The sequence below is a fragment of the Mastigoproctus giganteus genome, chromosome 13 (genome assembly GCF_048544385.1).
Source record: "Mastigoproctus giganteus isolate SK-2022 chromosome 13, ASM4854438v1, whole genome shotgun sequence".
In the NCBI taxonomy this organism is placed as follows: domain Eukaryota; kingdom Metazoa; phylum Arthropoda; class Arachnida; order Uropygi; family Thelyphonidae; genus Mastigoproctus; species Mastigoproctus giganteus.
Window position 1 is genome coordinate 67,716,477 of NC_143587.1, and position 12,824 is coordinate 67,729,300.

General features: G+C 35.1%; 1 protein-coding gene across 1 annotated transcript in view; it reads left to right on the plus strand.

Annotated features, from left to right (window-relative positions):
• The window catches only part of LOC150076138 (protein turtle-like), a 481,828-nt gene that overhangs the window by 442,566 nt on the left and 26,438 nt on the right, over positions 1 to 12,824 (plus strand). Inside the window, exon 13 of the mRNA XM_090387265.1 lies at positions 12,450 to 12,551. Within this exon, the coding sequence (XP_090243391.1) occupies positions 12,450 to 12,551 (102 nt within the window). The remainder of the gene's footprint in view (positions 1 to 12,449; positions 12,552 to 12,824) is intronic.

A 12,824-nucleotide genomic window follows, 5' to 3' on the forward strand; every position in this document is an offset into this window, starting at 1 on the left:
AGCAAAAGCACGCGTTTCAAAACGCATACGCTAGCTGTTATCCAATCTATTGGTGCGTGTAATATAGAAATGATACTAATATGCCACAAATAAAAAAATTTTTCTTAAAATTTAGGCAAAAAAAAATTTATAGAAATCGTGTTAAATCAAAATGACTCGTGTAAAAAGAGAATGAAATATTTATTTTGAATTCGTGTTAAACCAAATTCGTGTAAAAAAAGTTCGTGCAAAAACAGAATTAGGTGTATTCATTAATGTGACCCATCAACATATGTTTACAGCTGCCATTTACTCCTTTAGTTACACTTTTTAGTTTCTTCCACTGGGCTTCGATATTATTCGTATGTGCTCCTGTATGTGGATCTACAAAATGTTCCTTGTGTTTCACCGTTAAATGTTTGTACTTCTTTTTTTCTAAGGCCGTAATACGGCTATATGCACGCCATTCATCTGTTATGATGGTAGTATTTTTCTTCACTACTTTTCTAATAATGCGCAAAAGAGTTTTTGCTTTCCGATTTTTTATCAATTTCATGAAGACGAATTTAGATTCTCTTTCGAACACACCAAACACTCATTTCTTCTTAGCAGTTAAATTTCGTCCTCTGTGATGTTTTGGTTTTACCAGTACAGTTTCGTCTACTTCTACAATTTTCCCCGATCCACCCAACTTAATGGGTTTTTTTATTAACTGCAATCCGCAAATATCTCTTAGTTTCTTATAAAACTTAATTGCTGTCACTTTCGAAATTTCCAGATGGAATGCTGTCTTAGTTACTGGCGTGCACGTCGACCAAAAGTATATAATGTACATTATCTTTTTCAATGAAACTTTTGTATTTTCCATAAAACTATGTTTCAATAAATAAACTCGTGAAGAACATTTTTTGCAAAACCACAACTTTCCACATGACTCTGTTCGTGATTCAATTAGTTTAAAATAATCATTGCACTTAAAACAGTACAATTTCGGTCTTATCAATTTAGTTTTCATCAAAAAATCAAGCAACGTTTCATTTTCCTTACAAATTTCTTCCATCTTTAAAAGATTCATCGCTACTATTACCTGTTCACCGTTTATTACAAAACTATTATGCACCGTTCTTTACTGGTAAATACACATCATAATGCCAACCAATGACTACACAGTAGCTTGTGGTCTGTCGCGCCCACCACCAATCATTTCATTGTTTGCCACGCCTACCTGTCAATCAGTATATCGTTCTCGACTTTGCTCCAGTCCAATAACACCTACCGTCTGTTTACCGAGTGAGCAGCGCTAGAGTGCCGTATCGGCAAACTAATTTACCGCGTAAGTTATCCGACGTTTGTCGTCGTTCTCGTGCAGGCTTTCTTTACCCAAGCCGCCTTTTCATTTTGCAGACTGTCCGGACAGTCGTTGCCTATTGCTTACTGGAGGGAACCTGGGGCGAATTTGCATGTCACTAGATTGCTTCGAGGACGCCCTGTCTATGCTGAGTGATTGGAGGGCATGGGATGTGCGGGATCTAGAATCTTCTTCCTATAGTGTTGGTTAACAGCAAATTTCTCTAAGTCAGCATCGATACCTTGGATTCTTTCAAGCATCTGGTAGGGTAAAAAGCGATCTGATAACTGGAGGCGTGAGTGAAGAGGGCAAATTGTTGGGGTGGCTCAGAGCTGGGCAGGCGGAATCCTCCAGTCACAGAGATCCCAGAATGAAGGAGATGTTATGAGACTGGTCAGCATCTTTATCGTGATTACCAGTCTCCTTTGTTCAATGAGAGAGGGCAGCCTGAGAATTCCCAGGGCCAAGGCCATTTCAGTCATATGGGCTTGTGGTGGTATCCTGTGTTTGTAGGTTACCCACTTGAGGAGCCAGTACTCTGCTGCCCAGATGTGTTTTGTATTCGTGGGTGTTGCTGACACCCAGATTTCTGCTGCATAAAGTAGCGGGGGGTATATGACGGTCCTGACATACTCTGTTGCAGTAACCTTGTCTGAGACGTAATGAAGGTGCTGCTTGGCTCTCCATTTCAGGTGTGCCACTTGCCTGATGAGTTTTTCGATGTGATGGTTAAATATCAGCTTTGTGTCAAAAACCACCCCCAAATCTAAATGATATGAAACAGGAAGTATGGATACTGCAATAATCTTTGGCAAGATGGTTGTGGGCTCTTTCTTCAAGGAGTAGAATATTCACTCAGACTTTGCTGGGTTGATATTAAGGCCAAATTGTTTGAGGTAGCCTACTAGTGCGAGGAGCACACTATTAATTTCCTTTGTGATCATATTGGGGTCTGCATTTTTTTTTGAATGGTGGTCAGTATTTTTAAATTGTCAGCATAAGAAAATATATCTGGTCTTTGGATTACAAAAGGGGAGATAATGGCAGTAAAGAGGAGGCTGGAGAGGACTCTCCCTTATGGTACTCCTGTAGATATTTGCTTAGTATAGCTTCTATCAGAATTATGGAGTATGATTTACGGTTCTAAAGGAGTGATGAGAGGAAATGCAATGCATCCCCACCTATGGAGTCTTCAAGCAGTTGTAGGAGGGCAGGTACTTCAACAGCATCAAATTTTGCTTTGATGTCGAGGTAGGTTATGGGGAGTTCTTCTTTCCTCTCACAAGCTGTAAGGATGCTGTGGGTGGTGGCAAGGAGATTGGTAATGGTGGACCGGTTTGGTAGTGATGAATGAATTTGTGGTGGGGCATCTGAAAATATGTGAGCTGTTAAAGTTGGCAGGAGGATCCTTTCTAGTAGTTTCAGGAGACATGAGGAATTGGAGATAGGTCTGAAGTGTTTCTCTAATGATGGCGTTCTTATTTTCGGGTGCGGCCTTACCAAATAGACATTCCATTGATGGGGAAGGGTTTGTTTGGTTAGTACTACATTGAAGATGCTAACAAGGATGATATATGGACCCAGGCATCTCAGCATGGATGAACTGTAGTATTCCATCTGCACACATAGCTGTAGAGGATGGGGTTGAGTTCAAGGCTGCTAAGATTTGGTGTTTAGATATAGTGATGGGTGTCAGCAAGTCCTGTCTACTATGATTGAATATGTGGTCAAAATTATTGTTGGATGGTGCAATGTCTTCAAATTGGGTAATGAAGTCAATCCATCTCTGGGGGTCAAGTTGCTCTGGGAAACTAGTAGTTTCTTCTGTGTATGGTGTCTTTCCAGCTGTTAGCAACTGTTCAAAATAGCTCTTGATGGACTGGGATTTTTGGTGGTTGAAAATGGCTCCTGCTCTTGAAAAGGCTATCCTATCATTCATTTCGCCAGATTGCTTCCATTGTTTATGGAGTTGCTGTTTTAATTTAAAGCTGGAGTTCAGATGTGGGGGTCCACCCTGCTCTGGAGTGGGGAGTGATTGTGACTGTCTTTGAGGCCGCGTATTGAGCTACCATGACAATCCATTTAGTTAACAGGTCAGCCGCTAGTAGGTTATCAAATGACTCAAGAACATACCGTGGGATGAGAGATGCTGCTGTAATGCATTTGGAAACATCGAGATATTTGGGACTGTGAATTGTTCTCCGTATCACCTGTTGTTTTGCGTTAAAAATTGGGATTGGTGATTCCAGATGCATTAGGATTGGGTCATGGTCTGAGTTAAAATAACCATCTTGAGGAGTATCAAGTGTACATGGTATTTATGTGAGGATCAAGTCAAGTTGGTTTGTTCCCCTTGTGGGGCCCTCATTGGCTATAGTTAGGCCAGCAGTGCTTGGCTGTGATAGGAGAAATCTTTTCATATGATCCAGACATGGAGGGAGGTTGAAGTCTCCACAGACAATTTTCATTGATGAGGTGTGGAGGTGGTGAAGGATCCAGTTGGTCACCTCTTACATTGTTTCCTTTGTAGGATTGGGCGGTATGTAGATGACAACAACTTCAATGGAAATGGATCTCAATTTAAGCAGTGCATAGAGCGCTTCATAATCATCTAAGTTGCTGGAGATGCTATCCTCAAGGGCAAGGGTGGCTTGATTGTAGAACAGTGACGTTCCCCCCTCCCTTCCTTTTATTCCTGGATGAGTGCATACTGGGGCATCCACTTTTGCAGTGAAATGATCAATACTGTGGCTATATGTGAGTCACCCTTTGTACCGGTTTTATCTTGCATGTCTAGTGGATGATTATATGAAGGTTTGCTCGGCATAGCTGGGGTGCCTGTGATGGGTGTGGGGTTCAGTCAGGTGATGCATCTACTAGCACATATACTGCATTCCCACAATGACCACAGGCATATGCAGCCCGGCAGGCACTAGTCAGCTTTGCGACTTTTACTTTGCTACATTTTTCGCAAAGGGCTCGTGCGCAGGGGCCATTGCATAGCACTGTGTGTACAACTTTCCGGAAGCAGCTCTGTCAGGTTTGTCTAGCCTGAGTGGGTGGCATCCTGGTATTTTCTTAAAATTATTTTCACGGTGAAACAAAACAGTTGTAGATATTTAGGACAGAAGTAGCAATTGAATAAAAGCTTATTTTAGTCGGAGACACTCAGTATAGGTTTAAACAAGGATTGTGACCTAGTTTCAATTGACATCCAGGGTGAAGATAACTTAACCCTGAAATACTGGAAGCATTGAAACACCTGCTCGTCCTGACCACGCTAGTCCTATGAGTGCTAGAGGATTAGTGGGTGCAACTGACCTTGGTTGCTGGCTGTTGTCTACTTTGTATTTGAATATTAAATTTAAAATGTAAATACATAATTACCTGATGTTTATGGAGCGAAGAAAAGGCCTTCTTCCTATATAGCTTGTGATGGGGTGTATAATGATATCACACATTCAGTATTACTGCTATTTCTTCTGAAAGAATTACTAATAAATCATGGAGCACCATATCATATGACCAATGCATTCGGTTGACTTGAAACTGTGGTTGAGCATGATCTTGTTGTTTGTGAACAGGATTAGCAGCACTTTGATAACTGCATTGTGACAGAACTGTATACAAATTCAGTAGTTGTACAGATCTGCCATTCTGGTGAAATTAACTTGCATAAATGCATTCATTTAATGTTATAAGCAAGGGTCAGAATTACTACTTTTAGATCATTGTTTATTTAAACAATAACATCCTTACAATATCTTTCTTCCATTAATTTGACGAGAAAAACATAAATCCAATTGAAAATAGTCATATACAACTGTATTTTAAATTTTTAAAGTTGGAGCAGGAGTGAAAATCCTGCATAACCATTTAAATTATAAAATAAAATTAATTAAATTAATACAGTTTTGCCAGTACTTACAGTGTTATTTGATTACAGTATTGTTGAGTAGGATAAAAAATAATTAGCCCATCAGAAACTGCTCACAAAAATTAAAATTACTTCCATATGACATTACATGAATGTCATATGGAAGTAATTTTTACTTTTTTTAAAAAATTATAGAACCAGCATTAATGAATACAGTACAGCGTCGAAACAACGGCACCCCAAATAATGGAACATTCAAGCTAACGGCACACTGAGATTGGATGTTTACACACAGCGCAGATGTCTTGCGCTGTGTGTAAACGGCAAAAAAGAAAACGGCAAATCACTTGATTACTGTATTTGTTTACATTTTCCATTTTGAAAGTGAATTCTGCACTGATAAAACAGATTATACTGCTGTTTTACATTTATTTTAAATTAAAAACCCGCTCAGTATGGCTCCTAAAGTTAATAAACCTCATACAGAGAAGAACAACATTAAAGCTTAGTGACAAACTTGATATAATCCAAACTATTACATTAGGGTCACTTGAAAGTTAATTGATATACCCATGTGTATTGTCTGTAAATTATGTGTTCTCTGGTTGATTTTCCTGTTTTGCTGGATTAAAAACCCCAGTTTCTGGGAGAAAAACCTTGCTATCTACGCCTGAGACTGACTAACTCAGCCACAGAGTGAAAAAATCCCATAAACGTTCCTCGCATCATTGACTAGATTCGAACCCAGGCCTTTTCCACCTGGTGTGGGAAGGACAGTGATGATACCACTGTGCCACCCGTGCAGACTAAACTTGATATAATAAAGAAATAGAATGGGGTGTAAGCAGGAGTGTATTAATGGCCTTATATAATGTTGGATCATCAATATGTTTTATCTTTCTATTTCTTATTTAGCCTCATTATTTCTGCATTAAATATATTAAAAATAAAACTTTCTAGATAACAGAAAAATTTAAATAACTGCACCTTGAATCCCTGAAGGTGCTGTTATTCTGAAAGTCTACTGTATTTCACTTTGATTTTTTTTCTTGGTCAATGATATTCTATAATATAAATTATATTATAGAGTATTATAATTATAATTATATTATAATGCTAAAACATATTTACAGTGCTAGTCTTTTTTTTTTTGAAAAATACATTAATCTCAAGAAGTCCAGATACACTCCATTCAACAAGTGTTTATATATGAATCCATTGTTTTAGCCATTGCTTACATGCCTGCATTCATGTGTTCCAATGAAACCACTTTTTCAGTTCTTCAAATCTAATTTTGCAAGGAACTTGGAATGTGGAAGTGATATAACTAGCCTCAAATGAAAAGACAAGATTGCACAGCCCTACAAAATGAAGTTACATAGTGTTAGGTCAAAATATTGGAGATTTGGGGAGGGGGACAGAATCAGTATATATCATCCAACATATCAACAGTATATATCTACTGTTGATATATTTTCACACATCCGCATGAAAGTGAGTAGATGCACCGTCTTTATGGAAGATGAAATCAGAGGCATCGAGGCATAAGCCTGTTATTCAACATGTCCAGTTAAGTTTTCTCACCGATCATCTTTTCCATAAAAAGAAAAAGGCCAAAAATTTTCTGCTCTGAAATAGCAAATAACATATTTTTGGGGAGTCATATTCAATGTATTAATTAGATGGGAAATCAAAGATTATTTGTTGAGTGGAGAAATCAGTTTCCATGATGGAATTTTGTGGTGGCTGACCTTTCTGCTTAAGTGAAAAGTAGGTTCATCACCAAAACAAGCATCCAGGTGCACTCTTTGTTGAAAAGCACAGAAAAATTCATATCACTTAAGTTTGTTATTTGGATTTACACCTGTATTATTGAAATTTTTAAGATTTGAAGGACTTCTTACACACTGCACTATGTATCAGTGACATAATGACAACTCCTTATGCTGTTGGTGGGTCCTTTTTTGTAACATGTACAAAAGCCACATTGTATGTGTCACTGAATTTGTATTTGTAAACTGGATGGAAAAAATGCTTTTCCACACCTGTGAAGAAGACATTTTAACATGTTTCACTGGTGATGGAAATTATATTTCCACCAGGGATTCTTTTTTTATTTCAAAGTTTATGATGTAGGATGGCAGGGGATACTTAATCCAGATAACAAAATGTGTTAGACTTGAGGCACATAACTGCATTAGGTTATGATCACAGGGAACTTTCTGCTCCTGAGAAGATCAACACCAAGAACTCAGTGCTAAAACTTGGTCTTATGTCCAAATTAAAGACTAATACCATCATCCACATTTCTGCCTAAATTGTTAATATCTTTTTAGATCATATAGCATCAACTAAATATGCAAATTCACTATTAATTTCAAAATCTGAGTCAATGTCAGGACAGCTGTTTCAAAACTTATTGGCTTCACATCAGCTGGCAGATCAACTCTGTTGGCTAATAGAGGTCACTTGCTAGCTGATGAGAAGCTAGTAAGCTTCAAAACAGCTGATTTAATAGCAGTGTGTGATTTTTTTTAAATGCATAGTGGATTCGCATATTTAGGTGATGCTATATAATTTTAAAAAATATTAACGTAGGCTGAACCACAGATAATCATATCTGTCATTAAGTTGGACATAAGACCAAGATTTAGCACTGAATTCGTGGCATTGATCTTTTTTTTTGGGGGGGGGAGAAGAAAGTCCTCTGTGCCCAATGCAGTGGTACACCTCAAATCTGTAAAACTTCAGCATTTTTATATCATTTGGTATTGAGAATTTGATTTCATATGAGTATAGTTACTGTTTTGTGAATATCCAAAGTGTTTACTCCTTTTGAACCACTCTGTATTTATTAAATAATAATAATAAGCACCCTTTTCCATAAAAAAAAATAATAATAAAAATTTAATAGCCAAAGCTGGACACACAGGTTTATGATCTTAAAAAGAGTTCTATGAGAGCATTTTATGATAGAATTTTGTATTGTTTTAGTAATGTCACACTCAAATTTTTCTCCCCCTCTCTCTTCTCTATATTTTGTTTAACAAAGTCAAAGGTTTATCATTATCATCATCACCATGATCATTCAAATCTATTATACCTAATGCTGTTATGCTATCCTATTTCCTCTTACATCTTTAGCCTTAGTCAGAACAAACCTTCTTTCCTCTCATGCTCCTGACATAATGAATACATCTCCTTATTGATCTACCTCTAAGACTATTACCATTAATTTTCCTTTGATATCTATTTAACTAATTTAGCTCCCTTGTTCTGTTGTTTCTGTATGTCCATACTGTCTTACATTTGTTTCACTTGCCTTTAATTCAATATATGTTAATCCAAGAGTTTCTAAGTATGAGGATTGGATGAACAGAAACAAAGAGATCCATATTCTGAGTGCTTGATATGCAGTGGCGGATTAAGGTCGGTTGAGACCCCGGGCGCAGAAGAAAATATTGGGACCCTTAAAAAAAAGAGAGAGACAGGGAAAATAAAAATACATGTTAACCATTTTTTTAAATAAATAAAAACTATTATATACTATTAATGTTTTATTTCCAATAAAATTTGAATATATGTATAATATAATTAATAATAGCATAATAATAATCACAAAGTTTTGAACTAATAGTTGAACATATATAAAAGTATAATTATAATTAATGATAGTATATGTATAATAGGAGTAACAATCAGAAGTTTGAACAAAAAAATCATAGAATTTTACTAGAAATTAAAATTACAAATGTGAAAATATTGAAATAAATTTTTTTCTTGCTTTTCGTTTTGCAAACTTATTAACTATCTCATCACAATCAATAATTTTAAGTAAATTGCTTTCTATATATAAAATAGCTATATTATTTAGTCTGTCCTCTGAAATTGAATTTCTTAGATAATTTTTTACTCTTTTTAGACAAGAAAATGAGCGTTCCCCCAATGTGTTTGAAATTGGCATGGTTAACAAAATTTTCAAAAGAATTTCCACATTTGGAAAAGTTGCTTTCATATTTAATGCTTTTTTGTATATATTATTAATTGATCACTTGTCTTCTTCATCTAAAAAGATTAAAAATTATTCCAACTCATCTTTAAAATTACTTGAATCAAGGTCATCTTTATACATTTCTATTAAATTATTAATGCATTTTTTTTTCTTCTACACGCAATGTAAATAGGAAAAAAACTCTAAAATTACTTATAACATTTTCATAGATTTTTCCGCGTCTGTTCAGTTCTGCTATTAAATGATCACATATTATGTAGAGTACATTATGTAAAAAAATTCCTTTTGATTTTCTGTACATGTTCGCTTGTGATCATCTTCAAATGTTTTATCTGTTAGTTCTTTAACTTCTGATTCGATTTCGTTGAAATTATGTCTTATGTTTTCATTAATAAAAATTTCTAGACTTTTTAATAATGATGCACCTTTAACAATTGTGCAGTCAATAGATTGTAAAGATTTACTTGTTGCATTGATTCTTTGCAAAATTTTATTCCATAAGACTGTCATTACAGCAGTTTCATAATCATTCATTTCTTTAAGTAATGATTTTGCTTCAATAACAGCAATTTTTTTTTTCTTTTGTGGAATTGCATATCTCATCTAATGCCTCTTTTATATTTTTGTAACCACATTTTAATGCTAAAACTGTATCAGCCCTGGCAGACCACCTTGTATCTGACAATTTCTTTAATGCATAAGAACCTTTATCCAATTTATTGCATAACATGTTCCATCAAAACGTTGATGCAGAGAAAAAAACAAACAAATTTTGCACGAATAAAAAATATCTGGAAGCATTACTACAACTCTCTGCAGCAACATAACCAACTAAATTAAGTGAATGACTGGAGCACAGAATAAACGTTGCTGATGGAGCATGTTGTCTTATTCTTGTTTGCAGGCCATTGTACTTGCCTGACATATTTGATGCATTGTCGTACGATTGTCCACGGCAATATTTTATATCTACTGGCAAATTTTGCAAAGTAGATAAAACTGTCTCTTCTAGATACTCCGCATCATGTCTTTCTATAGAGAAGAACTTTAAAAATCTTTCTTTAACATCCCCATTTGCTGATAAATAGTGCACTACAAAAGTAAGTTGATCCACATGCACAACATCGGATGTAGAATCTAAAATAATACTATAATATTTTGCGCATTTTATTTCCTCCACAATGTGTGCCATAAGATAATCGGCGATTATTTGCAAAAGTTCTTCACACGTCTGATGCGATAATAATTTACATGTCTGCTACTTTGATTTCCATACTTTTGTAAGTGCAACTTTAAAAAATTGTCATATTCGCTCAAATACCCTAAACTAGTCAAATAATTGCCTTTCTCAAAGATGTTGCACTCTCATTATGGCCTCTAAAAGCAATGCCCAAACTTGCAAGGAATTTTATTGTGGATACCATTCTTCACAGAATCTCTCTCCAATAAATTTCTTTTTGCAATGTAATTTGCAGATTTTGAACATCAATGCGATTTAACATAGAGGAGTGCTTGTATAATGTACACACTGAAGCGACGTGCTCTTTTGACATTTCATGCTCGGACAAAGTTATTCCAATATTTTTCCAATTTTGGAACCCTGTAGTCAACTTAGACTTTGAGCCCGAAAACATTTTGCATGGGTAACAATAAATTGATTTGGATGTTTCGGAAAAAATTAGCCACGTCCTTTCTTCTTTTTCACCATTCGAAATTTTTCTGTAAAAATGGTCTTTACACAAGCCTCTGTAGTAAATGTGATCACTGTGTTTATAGACCAATTTAAGTGTAGTTATATCGCCTATATTTTTTAGTTTATTTGAAATTAGAAATACAACCATTTCATTAGATAAAATGTTAGGCCAGAGAGCAATATCTTTTAGTGTAATATCTTTTAGAGCAATATCTTTTAGTGTAGCTTTGAATGGAATATTTTCCGTTTGCGTTTCAATATTTTCTAATGGACTTTCTTCTATATTTTTTTCTACTGGTTTTTCACCTGGTTGACTGTTGACTGGTTCTTCATCTTCTTCATCATTGTTGCTTTCTTCTATACCTTAGTTTTCAACTTCAACTAACTCTTTTTGTTGACTGATGGAAGCTCCTTGTTCTTCATCTTCATTGTTGCTCGAATTATGATGGCCTGAATGGCCAGGGCCAGTTATAAATTTGTCCAATGCTCCTTTCTGTTGGTTGGCAACTTACTCGTGTCTTTTTTTAATTTGTCTTTTTTCAGCCCCTGATAGATGTCATTTCATTTTTCTAGCTACCACTGGTAGCCTACCAATGAAAAGAAAAACATAAAATTTAATAGTCTGAATGATTAGAATACTAGAGAAGAGATTTTTCGTTATAGTGCAATAAATTAATGATTAATTGAAATTCAAAATTATTCATAAACTACGAAAATCCAGGCACTGATGTAACAACAGGAATTAATTTTATCTTAATATAATTTCAACAATATATGATATACACGTATTTGCGTATATTGTAAGTCTGCACTGCAGGAGAACCTTTGTAAGTACAAAGTAGCAAATACGATTCTATTACTCCGATATGGGAGTTTTTGGTCATGGGGATAGGTATCATTGATGAGAATGTTTTATCATAAGGATAGATATATTATGGTTTGTCTGCCTTTTACTAAATGTTTGTATACATTCTGTGGTGTTATTTTATTTTTCTACTGATAGTATCATTCCTAGGTTTCCCATTGACACTCTGAGTCAATTTCAATATTTGTTTTCAATAAGATATAATTTATCTATCTTGTTCCTATAAAGTGTCCAAATCATCATGTTCTATAGAAAGGAATAAGATATCCTTTGCTCTACTTGTAAAGATCCGATAAATCATTGATAGGACTCCAAGTTCCTTCCTTCTCGGCCATCTGTTGACATTGCACGATAAACTTCATGTTTGATTTTATTGTAACTCTTGATATTTTTCATCAGGATTGCATACACATGTAGTAAATTCTAAAAAACTTAAAAATAAAATAAAAGATTATGTACATTCATGATTTTTAGAATTTAAGCATGTAATACAGTGCTTACTTTATTTTATCAAGAATTGAAGCTTTCCTTAGCAGTACAGATTTCTCTGCTATTCAGATGGTCAGTTATTGTGATGAGTGCAATTAGAGTATAATATTTTAGTGTTGATCTTAAAAGAATTTTGTATACTCTCTTTTATAACTTCTATGTATGTATTTTGTACTCTTCATTTAGTGAAGAACTTAATGGGAGGTCAGACCTATTACTTTCGAGTATATGCCTATTCTATCATGTCAGTTGGATCTCCTAGTACAGAAACTGTATATCATATGCCAGGTAAGGCTAAAAAATTTCTTCACTCTATAAGATTATGCATAACATTATTTGAAATATTCAGTACTGCTCAAAAAATGCACAATAGTATAGCCAAAATCCAAATGAAAACACTTTGGAAGCATACACACTTATTACCACTGAAAATGTTTCACATTCAGCTATCAACAGGAAAAATTCTGTACACAGTATATTAGGACTGACTTGGACTCATCCTTGCATATCCTCTGTAAGAACGGGCCATGAAATGCATAGAATATGAAGAGGATATGTAAT